The 26,761-nt window shown below is 37.1% G+C and overlaps 1 protein-coding gene across 1 annotated transcript; it reads right to left on the bottom strand.

Annotated features, from left to right (window-relative positions):
* Positions 1-14,695: 14,695 nt before the first annotated feature.
* On the bottom strand, positions 14,696-16,195 carry LOC108741925 (protein ALP1-like). Its single transcript, XM_018476900.2, has one exon. The coding sequence runs from the start codon at positions 15,603-15,605 to the stop codon at positions 14,751-14,753; it is 855 nt and encodes a 284-aa protein (XP_018332402.1). The 5' UTR covers positions 15,606-16,195; the 3' UTR covers positions 14,696-14,750.
* Positions 16,196-26,761: the final 10,566 nt, after the last annotated feature.

The raw sequence follows: 26,761 nt of genomic DNA, 5'->3' as shown, positions 1-26,761 counted from the left end.
AAGTACGGACAAATGTATAACATGGAAGATAAAAACTCACTAACGATTTTAAGAAAATTAAGACATTATTTTAGTCATCATAACAAACCTAAGAAAATCACTGTTGACAAAGGCACCGAATTTGACAAGAGACTTATTCAAGAATACATGGAATTTAATAAAATTGAAATACACTACACTACCCCGGGCAATTCAAATAGTAATTCACCCGTTGAAAGGTTTCACTCAACCATTCTAGACAAAATAAGAACTTTGCAAAATAATGAGCAACCGGAGCCATTATTAGAAATCATGCAAACAGCTGTATTTCTTTATAATAATTCTATACATTCCACAACGCAATTTACCGCTTTTGAGATTTTATATGGACCATATGATGACATCGATCCGTTACGTGTACACAAGTTTAAAAATTTATGAAGACTATAATAAATACCGAAGAAATGAAATACTGAAACTTTACGAAGAACTCTACGCAAAATAGAAGGAAATAGGAAGAAAAGCGAATGAAAACAGAGACACACCCGCAATTAAAGACTCAGAAACAGTCTTCATAAAAACAGAAAACTTAAAAATAAATTTAAGAAAATGAAAAACATTTCCGAAATGGACACATCACTTATGTTGTTAGATAAGGAAAATATTACAGGTAGACATTTGAAAGATGTGAGACCAATAAGAAAATTTTATTATTCGTAGGATTGTACGGACCCTAAGTTTGGCCCTTCAAGTCGAACCAATTAACAACGAAAATGGATATCATAGAGAACCATTTCACTTAGGTAGCCACATAAATCATTATCATTCCTTTTATTTTTATATAAATCATTCCACTCTGTATTCAACATATTTAAACATTGCAAAAACTGTTATTTTATTAGAATACAAGAATGAGACAAGTCAGCAAATGATTGACTTCATCAAACAACGCTCAATGTATTTCCAACAATTGTACTATAAAATTACTACTACCACATTGCGCACAAAGAGAGGACTTATAAACTTCCTTGGAACAGCAATAAAATACATTACTGGTAATCCTGATGATAACGACCTTCAAGAAATTCAAGAAAACAATTAGAATGGCAACTAATGAAAAATGCATTTTTGAAAGACAAAATGAATTCACTAGTTTTGCACATATAATCTATAACCAATATAAAGAAAGCCTACAACAATTGGGAAATTACACGCAGAGTATAACAGAAAGTTTAAATAAAATAACTGAAACAACACAGTCATACATAAACGCACAATTTTGTCTTAACATTCTAAACGTTTTGATAGAAAAGGTTTTACTAATAGAAAGATCAATTACATTCAGTAATGAAAATCTCCTAGACCTTGAACTAATTTCTCTTGATACCTTTTCTGAAATTAAACAACATCTTTTTAACACATTTCCGAACAAATGGTCTACTAATCATCAAGAATGCACAATTTTGTCTTAACATTCTAAACGTTTTAATAGAAAAGGTTTTATTAATAGAAAGATCAATTACTTTCAGTAATGAAAATCTCCTAGACCTTGAACTAATTTCTCTTGATACCTTTTCTGAAATTAAACAACATCTTTTTAACACATTTCCGAATACCTGAATTCTTCTAATTTATATGAGGTTTTTCCCTTGTTTTTATTACAAACGTCTATAACTTCTCAGTTGGTTGTATACATTGTCAAAATACCTATCCTACAACCAAGAGTTTACAATATTCCCCAAATCTATCCACTGCCTACAAGCAATTTTATTATGGTTCCTCCTGCACGGTTTCTACTGCAACATCATGACGAATTTCTATGGACAAACGAGATTAAGTGTTACAGATAAAAGTGTTTCTATTCAAATGAATAGTGGAAAAATTTTGGCTCATTTGAAAAATGAAAATGTACTAGACTATAGTAATGAGCATGTAAATAAGAAACCACCAAAACGGTAATTTTTTAATACATTCGCAACCTCCATGTCGGTTGATTACTGACAACAATGTATATAGTTTTAAGAATATATCATATGAACAACATTTGGAAAAATATGTAAAAATTGCACCAAAATTGTTTCACAAAATTAACGTCAAAGACATAAGTTTTGAAGAACCACTAAAGATCAAAAATAACATAATTAAAGATGAACCAATTAGTTTTCAACATCATATTAATTCCTCGATAATATTTATTGTCCTTGTTGTAGTTGTCACGTTCTTTATTATTAAATATACGTGTACTAGACTTAAGCAACAAGGACTAAGGAAAGAGGATCAACCAATGAGACAACGACCAAGAACGGAAGAAATTCCCCTCAGGATTTATCCAACTTTACCTGGAAACATCGGCTAGACGCCTTCAGCTTAACGAAGTGGGAGTTATATATTGCGACTTAATTTAATACAAACTATTGTACAACTTATGCACTGCGTTGCATCTTGAATATGTCAGCAAGACATGATATTATAAATACTCCTGTCAAGGATTGTTACTTCACTTATACAAGTGTATTGGTCTTAGTGACATCATTTGTGGGTCAATTTTCAACTTTGTTTAAATAAATTTTTTCTGTTTTTAAAAACGGATTTTTATTTTAAACAAGAATAACTCGCTGTATATAAAGTCCCTATTTTCTTTCAAGCGTAGTTTTTTTTTTTCACCATGACAGCAATCCGACAGGACTTGAGCCTTGACGACTCTTGTACAAACTAGAGTGGGTGGATCGGCTTGGGGGGCTTCTTAAAGGGAAACCAAACTAAAACAAGTCCCTGAAAGAGGGCAGCAGCTCTTTCAGTACTCAGGGTGGCAGAGATCACGATGATCGGTATGGCACTCTGATGCACAATAGTACGATGTGCAAGGCAACGGGAAACCACCACATTATGATACCGAGTAAAACGTACGTTAAAAATTAAATGATGGCGTCCTCCGAGGTAAAGCACTCTGGACGTAAACTAGTCTCCCATTCGGATATCCAGGCGGGGACTACCTCGGGGGATGTCATCAATAAGTGCAATATTTCATGAGTTGGAGCGTGGAATGTTAGGACAATGAGGCACGTAGGAAAGTTAGAAAATGTAAAAGTGGAGATGAGTAAATTAGAATTACATATAGTAGGTATTAGTAAAGTTCGTTTGCCCGAAGCTGGAGACTTTTGGAGTAGAGACTTTAGATTAATACATACAGGATCGGTGGAAGGTAATTCAGGGGCAGGAATTGTAATGCGTAGGAAAGTAGGGCAGAGTGTAGAATGTTATTTACAAAAACGCGATAGGATTTATATTCCTCCTATGGTAATTGTTAAGAAAAAAATAATGTACAATAAACTAAAACTTGATGCTCCACCGGGCAGTCTTGTTGAAATATCTAAGACAAGATACATGAACTCTTCATTATTTATAAAATGGTTTAAGCATTTTGTTGCTTACAAATTCTGTGATTTCAAAGGCATTAAATGGAAACTGTATTTATATCACCACCAATTTTACATACATTTAAGCCAACATTGACATTGCGGATATAATGGGTGCAATAAATTCTTTAAACGCGANTGTAAATGGTTATTTTGAGGAGCTTGACGAATCAGTCTATAGAGATGGCATTAATAGACTGGAACACCGCTATGAGAAATGTATCAGCCTTGGAGGAGATTATGTTGAGAAATAAAAAAAAAAATTTTTAAAAACCTTGTTTTTCTTGGTCAGGCCGGAAACTTATCAATCCACCCTCGTATATTGCGACTTAATTTATTACAAACTATTGTACAACTTATGCACTGCGTTGCATCTTGAATATGTCAGCAAGACATGATATTATAAATACTCCTGTCAAGGATTGTTACTTCACTTATCCAAGTGTATTGGTCTTAGTGACATCTCATTTGTGGGTCAATTCTCAACTTTGTTTAAATAAATTTTTTCTGTTTTTAAAAACTGATTTCTATTTTAAACAAGAATAACTCGCTGTATATAAAGTCCCTATTTTCTTTCAAGCGTAGGTTTTTTTTCACCATGACAGCAATCCGACAGGATTTGAACCTTGACAACTCTTGTACAAACTAGAGTGGGTGGATCGGCTTGGGAGTTACGATGATTTAGGGAGTCAGACCGTAGGTTCAACCCAAATGGGGGCTTCTTAAAGAGAAACCAAACTAAAACAAGTCCCTGAAAGAGGGCAGCAGCTCTTTCAGTACTCAGGGTGGCAGAGATCACGATGATCGGTAGTACGATATGTAAGGCAACGGGAAACCACCACATTATGATCGTCGTCCTCCGAGGTAAAGCACTCTGGACGTAAACTAGTCTCCCATTCGGATATCCAGGCGGGGACTACCTCGGGGGATGTCATCAATAAGTGCAATAGGGTTAGGTGCAATATTTCACGAGTCGGAGCGTGGAATGTTAGAACAATGAGGCAAGTAGGAAAGTTAGAAAATGTAAAAGTATAGATGGATAGATTAGAATTAGATATAATAGGTATTAGTAAAGTTCGTTTGCCCGAAGCTGGAGACTTCTGGAGTAGAGACTTTAGAATAATACATACAGGATCGGTGGAAGGTAGAGTGTAGAATGTTATTTACAAAAATGCGATAGGATTTATATTCCACCTATGGTAATTGATAAGAAAAAAATAATGTACAATGAACTAAAACTTGACGCTCCACCGGGCAGTCTTGTTGAAATATTTAACACAAGATAAATGTACTCTTAATTATTTATAAAATAGTTTAAGCATTTTGTTGCTTACAAATTCTGTGATTTCAAAGGCATTAAATGGAAACTGTATTTATATTACCACCAATTTCACAAACATTTAAGCCAACATTACCATTGCGGATATAATGGGTGCAATAAATTCTTTAAACGCGAATCTTATTTAAGGATGCATTTTATTCGCGCACACATGTCTGTAAGATCGGGTGGTGTGCAGAACAAAGCGTGCGTCCGTTCTAATGAGAATGCTTGTTTCGTTTGCGAATTGCGTTCGTGCAAAAAAGAATTCGACAATAACGCTGTTTTTGAGACATATAAAGGCACATATTAGAGATGGAATAACGATGAAATGTCCTGTCATTAAAGTGTGGAGGGGAATTATTCGGCATCATCCGTAAACGAAATTCCTGAAAGAGACGTAGAGATCTGCGAGATTTTGTCCGGCGTTGAATGCAGTGAAGACAATTACGATAATACCAGCTTCATTACTGCAGAAGATGAAAGTTCAAACGATTTGTTTTTCCTAACCTTCGCCAATTTATACCTCAAATTGGAATACCAATATCTTGTTCCAGTAAGCAGTATACAACATTTGGTGTCCACAATGAATGACATTCATGTGCATATTCAAGATATTGTTAAAGATCACATAAAAGAGCTCCTTGTTTAGGAAAACATTCCCAGTGACAAAATGAGTCGTATACTGGAAGAAGTAACTCAATACGATCCTTTTCTGTCAAGTAATCGGCAACTTCGCAGTATTATTTAAGAAAAAACTTTTATAAGAAGCACCAATCATTTGTACCACCAGAAGCGATATTTCTCACAAGCACCAAAGGAAAAGATTAATATTTTCATTATGTGCCTATTGCTGACACGTTACAAGCTATTTACAAGAACAAATCTCTGCAGAATGAACCAAAAGATTGTTTTGAAAATGATTTCATGGATGGTACTGTGTAGAAGCAAAACAGATATCTTTTTTGGAATAATGCAAATGCACTGAAAATTATTTTGTATCAAGACAGGTTGGAAATCGTTAATACCATTGCTGCTGCAAAAAATAAACATAAAATTTTAGCAGCTTATCAAGGAGTAGTCATTTAAAGTAGGGTGACCTGCACTTGAATCTATAAAACAGCGCCCTTAAAAATTCAGGTGCCTGAGGCTGAAGACTAAGTTGGTATACATAACAAAAATGTAGGAGTAGTCATTTAAAGTTAAGTGGCCTGCGCTTGAATTTCTAAGAGAGTGTGCTTGAAAATTCAGTGCCACAATTGACGGAAATATAGTACATCCGCATTTGAAAAATAAGAGCTTCAGAGACATTAATTTTAAGGCAGATGCTTCTGAAATTTGTGTACATTAATCAATGAAATTTCGAGGGCAAATGTGCATGATAATTGCTTCCATTACATGTACTTGAAATTTCAGACAGAAACTTTTAACAGTGTACTCTACGGTCATAGTACATATTCTCGAAACTTGGAGGCCCTACAAATTGCAAAGGTTGATGGTATCATACTGCTTCAATTACCAGGACACACTACACACAGACTTCAGCCCCTAAATGTGGCGTTTTTTAAGCCCATACAGTGTTATTACGCTGAAAAATGGTTATTCCGACTCGATGTATCTAATAAGAAATTGTCTTTTAGGTTTTTGCAAATGTTGAAGATCTGTATCCCCTACCAAAGCTAAGTCGCCAGGTCGCGAATAGAAGGACCCAACAAGGATCCGAGTCTGCAGTAGTATTAACAAATACCCCGTACAAGGATGCCTTACAGAATCAGAAACAAAAGGATACACCAAGCCATTCACAAGTAAAAACCGTCAAGAGAAAGATGTCTGTAGCCTGTAGCACATTCCTCCAAATAGTCAGATTTAAAGTTACCATCGACATCAAAAGCAACTTCGTCTTTTAACATGGAAACTGCAAATGTGCAAATTGAAATAAATGAAAGCGAATGATCTTGCGAAGTATTTTAGAAACACTTCGAAAATATTTTCCCAGGCCTTCTTTAGATATTATTTTTCTTATTTAGTTCAAAAGGTAGTAAAATACTTCATACTTAATTTTGTTATTCATTTTGTGTTTTTTATTGATATTTTTGTATAAATACAATAAAATTGTATTCGGTATTAATATCTTTTATTTTGCTGATATTTTTAAAGACATTTCAAATAGGTCAATTGGTGGTACGTTTTATACTCATAGGGATACAATTTGACCGATAGGTTGGTTAAATTATACCACTTTGGAATATTCCTTTTCTTTAATTTTGGCAAACAAAAATTGTCTTGTCAAAACTTTTAAAATTATTATACAATAATGCATAAAAATTCCCCTATACAAAACGTCTATACAAGCCGATTTAGATGCATTTTTACAAAGTAGGTACAATTTACCAAACATTACCCTATATAGAAAAACCCTTCCGTCTTTCATGTTAACTTATGTCTTCCTATTTATAAAGCATTGAGGCTGCTTAATTTAACGAGCCCGAACCATTCGAGCTTCCACACGCTTCTTTACAAGAGAATTCACTGCTTTATTGTATAACCGGCAGTTGTCACTGCCTGACTAGCGACGACAATTAAACCAGGTTTAATTTCTACGACATTTATAAATATTTATGCAGCCCAGGCTCTCCCCAAGGGTTCTGCACTCTTAGAGGGTCTCTTGAAGGGTCTACAGTTCTTAAGGAACTTAGATCAGACCACCTTCCTGTCCTAATCGAAATCGGCCGCCCAACTTACAACTCCCTAAAGCTAACATCTCAGTTACACTTGCCACATGTACACTACATCCTCGAGACATCTGCTTTCAAGTGCTCTCAAATTCAATAGAGGAACTCGATGAAGCTGTAAATCTCCTTTCAAACAAGATTAACAGCGCCGTCGAGCACTCCACGACCTCCCGTCCCCCTGAATTCTGACTTCAGACACACTACACGCCATGAAATCTCCCTTACCATCTGTTCTCTGAAAAAGAGGAAAGCCCCTGACCCCCAACAGTCCTCAAAGTTCTGCCGCCAAAGCACATAACCGCATTGTGTAACATCACAAACACCATCATGCGGCTCCACGACTTCCCTTTCGTCTGAAAAGCAGCCATTGTCATGTCTCCCCAAAAAAGGGAAGCCCCTCAGCTCTCCCTCAAGCTACAGGCCCATCAGCCAGCTCAGTTCGTTGAGCAAAGTAGTTGAATCAGTCCTTCTCAATAGGCTTTTTGACCACGTTTAGCAAAACAGCCTTCTCCTCGATCATCAACACGGCGTACGTAGGCATCAGGGCACCGGCCACCAATTTCTTCGCATATCAGAATACATTCGATCCAACATCCTTAACATGCTACTGCTTGACGTCCAGCAAACCTTCGACCGAGTCTGGCACGAAGGCGTTATCTCAAAACTCATCGCCCTTAACATCCTATATTTTCTAGTTGGAGTTATTAGGTCCTATCTCACAGACAGAAGGCTTCGAGTGTGCGTTGGCTCTGTTCTCTCTGTCAGTAAACCCGTCACAACCGGTGTCCCACAAGGCTCCAAGCTATCATCTATTCTATTTAACCTATTCCCTGCGGACGTGCCATCTGACACTTCTATTTTGATAGCTCTCAATGCGGATAACATTGCCCTCATAAACTCCGCCCAAACCGTTCTCCAATGCACAGGGAGAATTAATAAGTTTCTGCCCCGGCTCCTAAACTGGTACCAAAAATGGGAACTTTCCATTAACGAAACTAAATCGGAAGCAATTTTCTTCTCTCCTAGGCCCCGAAGACCTCCATGCATCTTAGTAAACAACCGACCCATCAAGTGAAGCAACTACCTAGGCATCGATTTCGACAGGACCCTAAACTGGCGGCTCCACATCGCAACCACACATAACAAGGCTATGGGTGCTGTTACATTTTGGTATAAATATTAGGTATATTTTTAATTATCTTTATTCATAATTATGTACCCAAAAGATATTTCTTGTGAAGTGGTTGCAAATGTTTTCTTAGAAAGTTACTTGCTTTTGACGTGATGTACGTAAAATTCGTAGAACCAACCCATAGCAGGTACTGTTTATAGGGGTAGCTTTCTAAAGTCCAAAGTAGTATTAAGTAACGTAGTCGTTCTCGAACTGTTACCTAGTTTATACACACCTTTTTTTTTCGCTTATATTTTTTTTGTCTGCAATAGTTTTTATTACAAATATATTGGTTTTTGGAAATATACTCTGCTAGTTATTTATTTGAAATCCATCTCTTCAAATAAATATTTAACAGGTGCATTCGTAGCACTCAAGCCTTCATCTCTCAACAAATGAAAATCAATCAATTAAAGAAATAATCAGGAGCATTTGCTCCTACGCTATTCCTGTTTGGGGCTGCGCCCTTCCTCCATTTCGACACTCTGCAACCTCGCCCCGAAACCAAAGGACCGTTTCCCTGGCCCTGTCACCTACAAGCCACTCCACTCCCTTTCGCTACTCCCAGCTTCACTTTTTAGCGCGAGTGTAGTAGCATAGTGTAAGGTAGATGTGGACCACCTATTCCGATGGTTCTCCCCTCCCCAATCCGCCCACGCTAACCATCTTCCCTTCTCAACCCTCTCCCCAATCCCAACCATCCATTCTTTTCTCGGGGATGAGTAACCCTCAGGATTTATAACCCCACTCGAGAAGGGGTTTTAGTGGGTTAAAATCCGACACTACCCCCTTCAGGAGGTGTCTCTTGAAAATTCCCCTCCTCGAGGATTGTAGAAGACCAACATCAACTAGAGCACCCTGTATATAAATATGTAAATCTTTTGTATTATATTTCTTTGAGTCTAAATATTTTTCAACATTATCTTCTAAAGCTTTCTAAAGCACTTTCGTATATGTAATCACTACTAACATTTCAACTTCGAGTACTAACCCCATGACGTCTGTACTTCGCTGTCCTTCCTAATTGCTATTTTATGAGGGGTTTCTTCGGTGATTTGGGTTCAACAACTTAATTCTATATCTTCTATCTTCGGAATTTTCCAAATCATATTTTCATACTATTGGTTCCCTTCTTTTATCTGCAACCCTTAGCTCCACCTTCATAAGTTTCCTAAATTATTCAAATTCAAAATTCTTCAGTTCAAAATCAACCTTCGTTTACTTTACTCTTCTTACTCTCTAACAGTGTCTAATAAATATTTCTTTTACCAAATTTTATTATCATAATATCGAACACGCATAGAACCAAAGTATTTAATGATCAATAACAAGTTACACATCGCGAAAAAAAACCTACGGTCGAATGTAGGGACTTTCAATATAATAGGTGGAGTAAAGTGTGAATTAATTTGGTGCCATTCCAGATATTCTGATTCGAGGTTAAATGCAAAGACGTTGTTCCTCACACCTGGTCAATCGATTCTAAATAGGGAAGGTCAAAGACAATTGAATTGAATTCTGAATAGAAGGAAAAATGAAAGAAACGCTATTCCTCTCGCTCCTCCTGATTCAGAATCGGCTTATTCACTTTACTCTTCGTATTATTTTGTGTCATCTAGTGACGACTCTAGAGAAGATAGTTACGATAACATCGCTTCATCTATAAATTTCTTGAACGCACAGTCAAATATACAGAAACAAGAAAAAGAATCATCGAAATGATAACACCGATTATTTCAGCAGAACTCTGTCTAAGCCTGAACAGAACTACTACGTAACCAGGCGAAAATTGTTCGCTGTGGAGCATTCCTACAAATGCGTTTATGAAAGGAAGTAAGAAAAATTCAAGAATGACTACTTAGAACGTAATATGTAAAATAGCCTTAGAAATTTTCTCAAACTGCACCTTCAATAACCCCATCCCAAGTGTAACCATACTTCACAGGAGAAAAACGTAGATACATAAATTAACTACATCCACAATAGTGTCACGCAGTGAAGTTTTAAGCAAACTCAAAAACCATTTTAAACCTTAAAACGTATTTCAAAATTAATTAAGTATTTCATAATTATAACGTTGCTATTCTTTTCAAATTGATAAAACAGATACCGAGTTCATTTACTTGCAAAATAAGCGTATTTGGCATTCCGCAGCAACGAGGTAGTAAGTGAAAACAATTATTTATTTACAAGCAGAATTTGACGCCAGTTCAATAGCTCTGGTCATTGGGAAAATTATTGGACTTCGCGAAGTCATCAAGAAGCACTTCGTCAGTTTTTTCGTTAAATCAGCTAAACCAGAGAAACTTCTGGAGCCAGTGAATGACCCATGTTGAACTATGTACAAGTAATCACTGGTTTATCAAAAAAGTTTAGCGCATGAACGGGGATCGATAGTCTGATCGCAATCAGTCGACTCGGGAACGCGAAGGGATAAAGTCTACCCTTAAAAGAGTAATAGGTGGCAAACTCTCGGTGTTGGTGACACTACCTCCTGGGAGATGATGATTGCAACGTCCCTATCAATGTAAGTATACTTGTTTCTGTGCACTGATCTACATTGAGAGGAAGATCCTTTTTGTAAATGTTTTTTCTTAATTCTCTATATTATTTTATATAATAAAGTTATTGTTTTTCAAACTTGCTTTACTTAACATTTTAATACCTTACCCCCAGTCACGCTAAAATAATTAAAATGCATTAAAATCATGTAATTAAAATAAATAATTAACAAATTACCGACGTGACATGTAGAGTGGAGACCCCGTTTCCAAATTGAGCGTGACAATAGGTGTAACGTTCAGCATTTTAACAAAGCATAGAAATTAAAACTCCTCAAGTACATACAGTCTCCGACGTCAAAATAATTTGACAACCAAGACTTCATGGCTTGTAGCTTGCATTGCAGTTTATGTTTCACATAACTGCGAAGTGCACTACACTTTAGTAAAAATTATTCTTCTTAATATCAACTTTCTCCTCCCCTCTTTACCAAAAATCATAAAAAACATAAATTACCAATACATAAAACATTTTTCATTCAAGACCTTTTATAATACAACAACCTGGTTCAAAAAGTAAATTACAATTTGGTTTAATTCAACTATGTTTTGTTTACTGTTTTGTCATCCATAGATATCATTATACTCCTATAAAGCTAATATAATAAAATAATAATTCCAATTTGTTCAAATATTCGAATATAATTGTAGCACTTTAGAATCGGAAGAAAGGAAAAACACAGGATAGGTAAACAATAACAAGAAAAACAAAAATTGAAATGATTAGTCCTTGAACATTTTTTTATTTTTAATCTAAGGAAATGTGACATTAGACTGATGTCATCACATAGTTCATCAAAAAAAAAAAAATTTATAATAAACCTTTTCAAAAAACAAACGCAAGTCTTATAATACAAATTTATAACAGAAAAGATAGAAATACTTACTAAGTTTAATAAAAATTCAGTTCAAGTTTCTATGTATCAATATTTTCAACTGTTTTCACGTAAAAATATACTTTCAGGACCCGCCGGAACACGCCACAACCTGAAATCAAAACAAACTTATCGTTAAATACTAATATTAATTAGAATTATTTAAAATTGTGCAAAAAAAAAGTTAAATAAATGTATGGCATGATTAACTTTAAGCTTTGTTTTTATACAGTGAATACGCATAATCTCAGAGTCAGGCACCTCGGATCTAATAAGATATGTATCTGTCAATTATTCACAACAGATTTTTATAGCTAAGAAACAATTTTAAAATGAGTTCTTCAATGAAAATGATTTCGAACAACAAAATATTGCCTTAAAATACCTTCCTAAATAAAAACAGCAAGAAAAGAAACCCAGGCGTGGTACTACGAACCCCTGAGGCAACAAGCTTGATACGTTCTACAGGTTTCAATAAACCACAAGTTGATCGGTTTTATGACCTCTTCAACCTGCATGAAAAATTTAATTTTCAAGCCTCTCAAATTTATAATGCTGACGAGACAGGAGTATCGACGGTTCACAAAAATGAGAGAGTTTTGTCAGTGAAAGGTAAAAAGCAGGTTGGAAAACTCACTTCAGCTGAACGAGGACGCAACATCACTGTAATGATTTCTAAGAGTGCATTGGGTCACTTTATTTACCCCCTATGTTCATTTTCCCCTATAAAGAAAATGGATAAGAATGGTCGGCTTACGACTCACAAGCTTCAGCCATTAGACCGCGTGTTTTTCAAGCCATTCAAACAAGCTTATGGGTCAGCAAGCGCATCGTGGATGCGTCAGAGTCTTGGTGCTCGACTGACTGATTACGACATCACTGGACTGTTAAATATAGCATTCACGAAAGCTGCAAGATTAGAGATAGCCTAAAGTGGTTTCCGTTGCACGGGTATCCAGCATTTCAATCGAGACAGGTTTTCAGACCTAAACTTTTGAGATCTAGCCAGTCAACAATCCAAGCTCCTAGTGCGACAGCATTTGAAAATACACCAGGACCGTCAACCAGTGCTCTGCCCGTATCGTCAGCTGCCATTCAACCTCATGAAGCAGTAGCAAACTCAAACGTTGACCCAGCAATTAGCGTTCCAGCTGTGTCGTCAGCAACCTAACAAGAGGCTATGCCAAGTCCAAGTGTTGATGTTGGGAATATTAATGATGTGATTAATGTTTTGTCACCTCTTCCAGATGCCTTAAAGAAACGATCAACAGCTAGAAGAAGAACACAAAGAAGCGAAATTTTGACAGCTTCGCCTTACAAAAAGAAATTAATGGAGAAGACGAAAGATCCTAAAGCTGTGGAAAAGGTAAAAGAATATGAAAGTGCAGGTGAAAACGAAGAAGGTTGCGTCTGAGCCGGAAAATAAGGAAACAGAGTGCATAATTTGTGGTGAAACATTCGATGAGGACTGGATCCAATGCAAAACATGTGAATACTGGGCTCACGAGGCATGGGCAGATATACGTCCATCGGATTTGTACTACAACTGATGTGTATGTCGCCAAAAAACGATTTGTCCACTAATTACGTGAGTGGCCGGAGCTACCCGCCACTTTAAAAAGATACCAAAATTTGACCACTAATTGAAGTGGGTTTAATCAGGATTGGATATTATTTTCGTTCAAATTTTCAATATTCTTATACGAATAAATATAGTGTTGAGTATTTTTTGTAGTTTTCGTTGTATTTCTCTTGATAATATAGTCACAATAACAAAAAACAATTGGCCGGGGCTACCACCCTTCCCCCTACTGCATCCTATGGTGTCATCTTTACTCTAACTTTACCCTCGAGAAAAATGGATTCCATACAGAGAATGTAACAATTGGACACGTCTGCAATGTGTTGATGAGGAAGAAAGATTGGCATTTGTTTATCCTAATTGCTATTTTAATCAGTCGTCTGAATGAGAAGTTTAGTTTTTAATGTTTTTATTTAAGTTCAATGTGATATGATATAATTACGGACCAGAATTCAGTTACTTTACGTTTTAGGAGAATGTTTTACTATTTTTTTGAATAACTCAGTCGAATAGATCTCATTTACATTAAATTAAGTGTAATTAGTTAATATAGAAGATACTTTAAGTTTTAAATAGCATGAACAATAATAGTTAGTTGTTTTTTATTTTACTAATGTTAAGTANTAAAAAGAAAAAAGATGCCTACCTAAAACTAGCCAATAGGTACGAGTGTTCAGAAGAGATGGTGAAGAAGAAAATAAAAAATATCAGAACAGCATTCCAAAGAGAACACCAGAGGATAACCAAAAAAAGAAGTGGATCTGCTGCAGATATATCCAAGAAATGGTTTGCCTATGACAGCCTCCTATTTCTTTTGGACGTCCATACACCTAGAACTGGATTTTCCAGCATTCAGCAAGTAAGTTTTAATTTATCATCATCATCATTTCAGAACATAAGTGTACACCTATTATTATTTTTCCTTCTTATCTGTCCATATATTGAAACTACGAAATCGATTCCAAAAATTCTTCCACCAATAGATAGATAAGATGTCCCTGAGTCCTATAGTCTATATATATACCACTAAATAAATAAATATAGGTAAAAAAAACACAAGATTTTATGATTTTACAAATATGATTTTATTATTATATGATTTGTAAAAAAGCACACTTATGCATAGCTTTCCTGCCATTCTATTCTCCCCTCAGGTGTCATGAAATAGTTTTTAAATTCTTCCCTGACATCCCAGGCCGCTTGACTAGGTCTTATTGGTCGTCTGGGAAGGTTAACCATTCCCTTGTCATTCTCTGACATTACTCGCCATTTACCTTGCGAAACATTTCCAGTCATGGGATCATCGACATCAACACTTCCAAAGCTCAATAACCCTGATGATGGTTTTTTTCTCATAAAATTATACAAATAAATGCAGGCCGTTGTGACAGCTTGCGTATTTTCTATATTTAGATTAATTGGTTTTCTAAAAATGCGAAATGATGCTGATAAGATACCAAAGGCGTTTTCAGAAATTCTTCGAGCTCTTGAAAGCCTGTAGTTGAATATTCTTTCTGGTGATCGTCCTAACTGGCCAGAATACGGCTTCAGTAAATCTGTTCTTAGAGGGAAAGCTTCATCTCCAACAAAGATAAATGGAGATTTAATGGATCTACCCTGCAATTCTACGGGGCTTGGCAAATTCAGTTTGTTTTTATTTAGCAGTTTATAAAACTCTGTATTCTTGAAAACGCCTCCATCAGAAATTCTGCCCTGGCAACCTACATGTGCATATATAAAATTGTAATTGGCATCAACAACTGCCATCAAAACAATGCTAAACGTATGTTTATAATTATAATATTGACTTCCACTGTTAGCAGGAGCTTGCATGACAATATGCTTTCCGTCTATTGCTCCAACGCAATGAGGAAAATTCCACTTTACTTCAAAATTTTGAGCTATTCTTTTCCATTCTTCTTCATTTGCAGGACACTGGAAAAAAATTTGTGATTTTACTTTCAAATTCATATAACCAGTTTATTTACTTTTCAGAATGATATTGCTGAGGACGCTGAAAACTCAACTGATCACTCCATAGAAGATATTGCCAAGAATGACAGCTGTAGTACAAACGAAGGTACAAACGAAGGAACTCCAAACAGTTGCACAGATTTTTCACATAAAAAGAAACGATTCTGTAACAAGTCAGAAATCGAAAGAAGAGCTGATGAAGCTTACGATATATTAAAAGCCTCAACCAAAAGAGACGAGTCATCTGTGTTTGGAGAGTATGTTGGAAATGAAATAAGAAAACTGTCTCATACAGCCCAGATACACGTTAAACATTTAATTCATAATATTTTATATCAGGCGGCTTTAGGAAAATATAATAACACTAAACTGCAAAATTTAAATAATATGATAACACTACGTGCATCAGTACCAACCAGGCCCGGCCATCAGAGAGTGATTCAAGCTCTAATGTAATAATACAGCTTCCAGAAAACCAACAGATAGAAAGCTACAACACATTAGAGTCTGAAGGCTCTAATGTAGTAATAGAGCTTCCAGAAACTCAACAGATAGAAAACTACAACACATTAGAGTCTAAAGGCTCTAATNTACTCCCCAATACTCCCGTCCACCAACACTTTTAGCCGATTTCCCATCTCAACCCTATCCCTAATCCCCAGCTTTCCACTTGTCTCCCGGGGATGAAAAATCCACAGGGTTTACCTCCCCACTCGAGGAGGGGTTTTAGTCGGTAAAAATCCGACACTACCCCCCTTCAGGGGGTGCCTTTTGAAGATTTCCCCTCCTCGAGCATAATCTAAACAAAAAAAAAAATTTCATCGTCTCCTGACCACATCGAACCTTCGAGCCGAGCAGACGTCAGCAGCAGACTAGCAGAAAACCAATATAGCAACCAACCAGCCAGCAGCAGTCAGCAAACGACCACGAGCGGACCGAAATTGTTCGATTGCTTCAGCTTTTTTCACAAACTCTACCAGAAGTAAGCAGTGGACCAGTAGCCCAGCCGACAGAGGTAAAAACATAAAATTTATTATAACTAACCGACATTCACTGAGACCGAGTACGTAACGTCCCTTTGAATTAACACTAACCCTACAATAAGCTAATCAACTAATCAATTTTCTCAACTCTTTCTTTGTACACACACTGACACATCAGCAACACCGAAACCATGGAAAAACCCACCACCAAAAATCCCAGAACCACTTCTCCCGACGAGCAACCATTTCGAGTTGTTAAACGTCTCAGAAACCGATCCTCTTCCTACTCCTCCGCATGCTCATCTTCATCTAAGTCCCAACCCCATAGACCTGAAACCTTCCTACTAATATTCACGGCACTAATCATAAATATCCCAAATAAATTTGCTATTAAAAAGAGCTATTCACCACGTTAAAAATCCTGCCATTCTTCATTTTCCTCTCATTAGCCGTCTTTCGAGACAATAAAGCCTTGGTCACTTTCCGTGATCCCGACCTGATCAACAAATTAAAACCTTTACCTTATAAACAATCACACTAGGTTCACGCTACAGCATGCTAGATAGAGCCAAAACGATATTTTACGCGAAATCTTCCAAAACGACATAACTGGCACCTTTGCTAAATTAAAAAACAATTTCCCTGGTGAAGACGGAATCACCAATAACATAATTAAAAACTTGCCTCCTTGCGCGATAGACTATCTTACAAACATATTCAACGCCATTTTAAAAACGGGATATTATCCAACAAACTGGAAAAGCGCGAACGTTATTATGATTTCGAAAACCCCAAAAAGACCTCACCGACCCCACGTCTTATCGTCCAATTTCATTAGTCAACAATACCGGAAAAATACTCGAACGAATTATCGCTAGTCGCCTGTCGGACTACTGTAGGGACAATAATATCATCCCGGATACATAGCACGGGTTCCGAAAGGGACTCAGCCCCCTTGACCCGGCGCTGAAACTACAAACCGAAGCCATTTCCTCAATGAACTCGGGCAGCTGTACCTTAGCAAGTCAAGTGCGACTGACTTTGAACGGGCTTTCGAAACAATTTGGCAAAACGAGCCAAACTTCTAAAAATTAACCTTCCACCGTTCTTCGTTAAAATAATACATTTATACCAAACAGACCATCTAAAATAAAAATCGGGAACACATTATCTCGCACATTTGCTCTATCCGCAGGTGTGCCCCAAGGCACTGTACTAGCGCCACTTCTCTATAACATCTATTGCTACGACATCCCGCAACACTTGAAAACACTATCAGTCTTGCTCAATATTTAGATGACACTGCTTATTTGGAAACCGGTAGCAATTCTAAAGCATGCAACAACAAAATCAACCGACAAATTCAAACACTGGAACTATGGCTAAGTAAATGGCGCATAAAACTCAACCCTAACAAAACACAACTGATACTATTCAGACACCCCAACTTACAACGCAGACACATTTTCACCGCCGACGATATTAATGTTAAACCATTAAATGTTCAACTTATGTTACAAAAAGGAATAAAGTATCTCTGAATCATCTTTACACACACAATGAACCCGCATGCAGACATTAAATACACATTGGACAAAGTACGGATACGCGCTAACCTAATTTCGTTAATAAACGGGCGTATTAAAACTTGTAAAACAGATACACTCCTTCCTACATACAAAACCTTCGTTCGACCACTAATTGAATATAGGGCAGCTACACTTACCACAACGTCGCGTAACTTGTCCCACAGTATTCACGCAACCGAACGACGTATTTTACGCAAAGTCGCGAGATTAGACCTATACTTTCCATCCGATACACTTTACAACAACATTCCATTTACCCCAATCCCTACAAGAATCAATAACCTACAATCCAAATTCACTAAAAAAGCTATAGCTATAGCACATACGGCTGAAGAGGACCTTGATTGGTCCTAGAACGACCTGAGGTAGATGGGTTTTAGTCGGTAGGTCCGAGGACTTCTTCCTCGGGAATCCGACACTACCCGGTGTACGGACGGCTGGGTGTCTTTTGAAGATTTCCCCTCTTCCACAAAAACATAAAAAAAGAAAAAACGGATCGATATTCGGAACCATTCGGCACTCATTTGGCTCTAGTAGCTACTATTAGCTCCAGTATTCCATTTCTGTTTCATATGTGTATATATATATATACTTTATTCAATCATCACGTTAGGAGGAGCTATACGTGGAAGATGCCAAGTGATTTAGAAAGATATCAGTTAGATTACATACTTATTAGGCAAAGATTTAGAAATCAAGTGAAGGACTGTAGGAGTTATCCAGGAGCAGATATAGATAGCGATCATAACTTGAAAATTCTGCAAAAGGACAGACGAAATACTAAAGGCGGCGGGAGAAACGAATGACGGGGACATAGAGACAGAATGGAACTGCATTAAAACGTGCCTAAAGTCAACAGCTACAGATATACTAGGTCTTAATCAAAACGAAAGTAGAAAACCCTGGATAACAAATAAGATTTTAGGATTAATAGAAGAAAGTCGGAAATACAGAAACAGGCTAGGCAAAGAAGGGCAAAAAAGATATAAGGCTATAAATGGGAAATAATTATAGGAAGTGTAGGGAAGCTAAGGAACAGTGGATTGATAGGAAATGTAAAGAAGTAGAAGAAAAGTTTGAAGTAGGTAAAACAGATGAGGCTTATAGTATAATTAAAAGGAATTTTAGAGATGTAGGATATAGTAGTACTAATATAAGAAACGAGGCAGTGGTCATTTTGATATAAAATGAGGAAAAGGCAGATAGGTGGAAAGAATATTTTGAGAACCTATACGGAGGCCATGAAGTAAGAGATATATTAAACAAGGAAGATACTGTGGAGATAGATCAGTTAGATTATTATCCCATGATGAAAAAAGAGTTCGAGGTAGCATTAAATTAAATATGGGTTTAGAAGAAATAGAGGAACGCGGGAGGCCATTCTAGCTTTACTGGTAACAATAGAGAAAACGATAGAAAAAGGAAAGAGTGAATGAGAAAATGTAGGGATCAGTTACAAACATAGAAGAGTGATACTTGGTTTGTATAAAGAGCAGCAGGCAGTTATAGAGCTAGGGCTGCAACGCAGAGAACTAAAAATTAGTAATGGAGTCAGACAGGGATGCACACTGTCACCGCTACTTATACATCTATACATCGAAGACGCGATTAACATCATTAAAGACAGTAAAACTGTAAGGATAGATATACAGGGGCACAAGAATAGTATGCATAGATTTACAGATGATCAAGGAGGACTTAGAGATAGCTTTAAATAAAAAGGAAGCGGTACTGACAGATCAGTACTGCAAGAAAATAAATAAAACTAAAACAAAAATACTAGTATGCAAGGCAAGAAAAAGTAGGGAAAGAGCGAATATAAAGATAGGAGACGAAAAATTAGAAGTGGCTGATTTTAGATATCTAGGAAGTCAGATAAGTCAGGAAGGAGTAGTACGGATATAAAGCAGAGGATAGCGCAAGGCCGTGTCGCCTTTAATAAAAAGAAGTCACTTCTGTGCCCGCGAACGGTTAATTTATAAATTCGAAAAAGATTGTTAAAGGTGTATATTTGGAGCGCAGCGTTGTACGGGTGCGAAACAAGGACAGTGGGCGCGGCAGAAAAGAAAAGGTTAGAAGCTTTCGAAATGTGGTGTTATAAGCGAATGATGAAGATAGCGTAAGTGGAAAATGTTAGAAATGAAGAGGTATAAGAGAACAGAGGACTCTATCGAAGTCAATAATAAATAGGCGAGATAGGTTGGAAGGACACCTTCTCAGACATGAAGGTCTAGTCAGAGACATTTTAGAGGCAGAAACAGGGGTTAGGAGGGGTTGAACATTTATGGCAATTATTGGAACGGAGAATTCGTAAACATCAGATAATGTCAAAAAATATTCTAAAAACCAAGTTGGTTGAGGAGTGGGGCAAAATAACGGCAGACGACACGTCTAAGTTAGTCAACTCTATGCCGAAACGATTAAGGAAAGTCATTTCTAAAAAGGGAGGACCAACCCGTTATTAGTTTATTCTATTTTTGGTTAAAATCAATTTATATTGTGTTCTGTATGCAGACTTTCTTCCGTCAACTTTTGTACTGTTTTGAGTTTTGCATTCGTTTTTTCTAATGTCTGTTCGGTTTGTATTAATAAGTCCAAAAAATCTTTAATAAACGTCTCTTGTTGAATTTGAGCATTTGTAGTCCTAAGATCTATTAAATATACAATTTATAACTGCATATTTGATTTGACGTTTTTTCTATGTAGACTTTTTTCCGACACCACATATGATATTTACTTTCTAGCAATTAAGCAAGCATCTTTAAAAGTGACTTACTAATAGAAATATTTCCCTTTCTAACAATTAAGAGCCATTATCATTAGTGACTAATGCATTTTACATACTTTCCAAAATGTTAGTAAAAACGCCCTTTTTACCAAACAGGATAAAAGCAACCCATTTTACAAGAAGTTAGTTAGTTAGTTGAAATCTGTAGTTGAGTAGTTATTATGTAACAAGCGATACAATAAAGTTCTTATTTCAACCTAATCTCATTTTTGTATTCTAATTAAGTGATGATTATACCAAGGTATATCACTATTAGAATCGCGTTAAGTTCCATTGAAAGGAAATTATCAAAGTCTTGCTTAGAGAAAACGTGAGATTCGCGAATTATTTGTGCTGTTTATTATTATCTGCGGCAGACATAAGTTTATTCGAACCATAAACGAAGTTCCGTCGTAACAGTGTACTTTGTAAAAATTGTTATAATTTGCCAATATTGTGACTGGAATCTGTAATCTGTACTTTAAATAAATAAATAAATAATACCTAAACTTGTATTATAAAAATAGACGTAAAAATATTGTTTACATTTACACAAGTTCTATTGAATCGGAGTGTAACATACAATTTTCCCCCACAGCATTCGGTCGAAAAATAAACAAAAATCAAAAGCTGTTACAAGACCTCTAGTTAAAGGTTTATTTTTGAAGTTAGCCATAATGAAAACCCTTCGACCTCTGGTCTACAGTAGAATCAACAAAAGATGTTAGCAAAAATCAGGAGGAAAGTAAAAATGGAAAGTATAAGAAGCTAAAGAAAAATATTCAACAAAATATCTTTGTCCTAGATGCGAGAAGAAATTCCAAGGCTCTCCGAATGAGGACTGGATACAAAGCTACTAAATGATGACATGATTCATGTACCTACTGCTAGGCAGTGGCGTACCGTAGTGGGGGCGACAGGGGCAACACTTTTTAGGAGGCGGCAAAGTTTAACAATAAATACAAAAAATTTTTGTAAATATTTGAACCATTTTATATTTTTATCGCAACTACAAATTCGGACCGAGTGAAAGTAGAACGGAATTTTTCATTACTTATTTTGTGACGAAGTCGGGGAATCCCTTCTTTTTGAATGATATTTTGTAGCGGCTGGCTACAACGTCTATACATGTGGGAATTCCCAGTTTATAACTAATAATCAGCGACAATGACTTCTATTACATATACATTAAGATCAATATAGTTTATTACACGTACAGGGAAGTCCCTTTATGGTACATGGAAGTACCTGATGCTTTGACAAAGTTTGACAATTCAAAAAAGCTTTATTGATGGATCGTCAGTTGTCCATTTCACATTGTCTCGTATCTTAATTGTTACGATTTCCAAATTGTGATTTTTGTGCAAATAAGTACGTGTAGTGGTTGTGAAATTAATTATTAAAAGAACCTTTATCACAAATTGGGAGATCTCTTAATCCAGCTTCTTTGGTTCATTTAAACAGATTATCAATAATCATGAAAATCAGCAGTTTTTTAAACAAACCGTCTGTGAGACCGACGCCTAAGAAAATTTCCGATTATTCCTAAAGAAATCGCGAACGCACTTGGCCATTCTCAATAGTTGATTTTCTAGGGCTAGTGGACTCAGTATCAAAATTACAGCGGAGGTGAATTGTTGTAGCGTGTGTTATTAAATATTCGGTCTCTGAGCGGATGTCGGTTGTGGTGTAACTTTTGTGGTAAGTTACATTTTTGTTTTATTTTGTAAGAATTGTACTAATTATTTATTGTTTTTAGAGATTTCCGTAAATATGGCTTCTTCAACTTATGAAGAAGAAGAAGAAATACGACTACAGCGTACGTTTGATGAAATTGAAACGGACGGAAGATAGCGATTCAAGTTTGGGGAAAGACAATATTGAGATTCAAGAAGAAAATTCCGACAGTGAACAAGACATAACAGATAGCGAACTAAATGGAAGTGAAAGCTGTAAACAGAGAAGAGAAACTCGCATAGCTTGCATGATGGGAAAAGATGGAACTAAGTGGAGAAAACATTGTCACCGATATCCCAATGTAAGAACACGACACCATAATATCGTAACGCAGTTACCGGGAGTAAAGGGTGAAGCAAAGAATAAAAAAATTCCAATCGAAATCTGGAGTTTATTTATTACAGATGCAATGTTACAAAATATTGTTCTTTACACCAACAAATATATCGTGGCAAAAAATTATTCGGAAAAATATAGAACAGCAAGAACGACAGATATCGATGAACTAAAAGCATTTCTGGGGCTATTATATCTTGGTGGTGTAATGAAAAGCAATTTTCAAAATACTACTGATCTATTCAGATCAGACGGTATGGGTTTAGAAATGTTTAGGTTGACCATGTCCTTAGAGAGGTTTAAATATATAAGTATATATACCCTCGAAACCCAACAAATATGGCTTAAAAGTGTATACATTGGTAGATGCAAAAATGTTTTATACTGCGAAAATGGAAATATATGTTGGTCAACAACCAGTGGGGCCATTTTATGTAAACACATCAAATATGTTTCTGGTGCCAAGATTATGTCAACCAATTTCTGGATCTAATCGGAATCTCACAACAGACAACTTCTTTTAAAGTATTCCATTAGCATATACTCTTCTCGAAGAGCATAAACTGACCCTTATTGGTACTTTGAAAAAGAATAAACCGCAAATACCACCAGATATGATGATAAAGAGGCCCGAAAAGACGACTATGTTCGCATTTGAAGAAAAAAGTACCTTAGTATCGTATATCCCTAAACCACGAAAAAACGTATTTCTTCTTTCAACTATGCATCTTGACGACTCGATTGATGGGGAAACAGGAAAACCATCGATTATAATCGACTATAACAAGACCAAAGGCGGAGTGGATACGGTTGACAAGTTATGCGCAGCTTATAACTGCGCTAGGATTACCCGCCGCTGGCCTCTGGTTCTTTTCTATGGCCTGTTAAATATAGCAGGTATTAATTCTTACATTATATATAAAAATAACAATATCGACAAAAACATTTCAAGGAAAATATTTTTAGAAATACTGGCAAAACAGTTATTGGAAAACCATATAAAAAAGCGTTTTAACTGTAATACGGTTCCTAGAACGTCCAAATTGCGGATTCAAGAAATCTATAACATTGCAACTACTGAAAACGTACAAAATCAACCCCCTACACATGGTCGATGTCATTACTGCTCTAGTAAAAAAAGTAGGAAGACCAGATTTAGTTGCTATAAATGTAAAAAATTCATGTGCTTAGAGCAATTATCTGCTATCTGTAAGGAGTGTGCTGAAATTTAAGGCCAAGTTTGTATATTTGCTTTCAGTTTATATATAATGAATGTGCATTTCTTTTTATTTTTAATGTTTTATAAATAACGTAATTAGTTTACTTACCACAGAAACTGTTTCTGTTTTTAATTATAGACATTTTAAAAATACTATGTTTTTTTCCACCCCAGTTTGTTTGTTATTTAATAATCTCATTAAAAATCGTGTAACAAGTACAATTTTTCCATTTTTTCTTTTTAACCACCTTACCCTAAAGTATAACATTTCAAGTCATTTTTTTTTCCACTTGTTAATTAGGTTTTTCGTAGTCGGTTTCAGAGACGGATGTTAGCTTTCTTGTTAAAATTAATCATGTTAGCTACGGAAGGTTAAGAATGTGAAAGCAATTTTCTTCTTTAAGGTATGTTTCAATCTGGAAAAACCACTTGCGAATATCTTGTTCGCTAACTCGAGAACTTGCAGCAGTTACTGCCTCAGGAACTCTCTCACACAGTACAGGATGTCGTTTAAAGAAAGCTTTGTACCATCNCACACACACACACACACACACACACACACACACACACACACACACACACACACACACACACACACACACACACACACACACACACACACACACACACACACACACACACACACACACACACACACACACACACACACACACACACACACACACACACACACACACACACACACACACACACACACACACACACACACACACACACACACACACACACACACACACACACACACACACACACACACACACACACACACACACACACACACACACACACACACACACACACACACACACACACACACACACACACACACACACACACACACACACACACACACACACACACACACACACACACACACACACACACACACACACACACACACACACACACACACACACACACACACACACACACACACACACACACACACACACACACACACACACACACACACACACACACACACACACACACACACACACACACACACACACACACACACACACACACACACACACACACACACACACACACACACACACACACACACACACACACACACACACACACACACACACACACACACACACACACACACACACACACACACACACACACACACACACACACACACACACACACACACACACACACACACACACACACACACACACACACACACACACACACACACACACACACACACACACACACACACACACACACACACACACACACACACACACACACACACACACACACACACACACACACACACACACACACACACACACACACACACACACACACACACACACACACACACACACACACACACACACACACACACACACACACACACACACACACACACACACACACACACACACACACACACACACACACACACACACACACACACACACACACACACACACACACACACACACACACACACACACACACACACACACACACACACACACACACACACACACACACACACACACACACACACACACACACACACACACACACACACACACACACACACACACACACACACACACACACACACACACACACACACACACACACACACACACACACACACACACACACACACACACACACACACACACACACACACACACACACACACACACACACACACACACACACACACACACACACACACACACACACACACACACACACACACACACACACACACACACACACACACACACACACACACACACACACACACACACACACACACACACACACACACACACACACACACACACACACACACACACACACACACACACACACACACACACACACACACACACACACACACACACACACACACACACACACACACACACACACACACACACACACACACACACACACACACACACACACACACACACACACACACACACACACACACACACACACACACACACACACACACACACACACACACACACACACACACACACACACACACACACACACACACACACACACACACACACACACACACACACACACACACACACACACACACACACACACACACACACACACACACACACACACACACACACACACACACACACACACACACACACACACACACACACACACACACACACACACACACACACACACACACACACACACACACACACACACACACACACACACACACACACACACACACACACACACACACACACACACACACACACACACACACACACACACACACACACACACACACACACACACACACACACACACACACACACACACACACACACACACACACACACACACACACACACACACACACACACACACACACACACACACACACACACACACACACACACACACACACACACACACACACACACACACACACACACACACACACACACACACACACACACACACACACACAC

The sequence above is a fragment of the Agrilus planipennis genome, unplaced genomic scaffold (genome assembly GCF_000699045.2).
Source record: "Agrilus planipennis isolate EAB-ADULT unplaced genomic scaffold, Apla_2.0 scaffold340, whole genome shotgun sequence".
NCBI lineage: Eukaryota > Metazoa > Arthropoda > Insecta > Coleoptera > Buprestidae > Agrilus > Agrilus planipennis.
Note: the sequence above shows the minus strand (reverse complement) of the source record. Positions and strands in the feature narration are given on the sequence as shown.

Bases quoted from the DNA above. Each gene is read 5' to 3' on its own strand.
- LOC108741925 (XM_018476900.2), bottom strand. From the start codon at position 15,605: ATGAATTTGAAAGTAAAATCACAAATTTTTTTCCAGTGTCCTGCAAAT.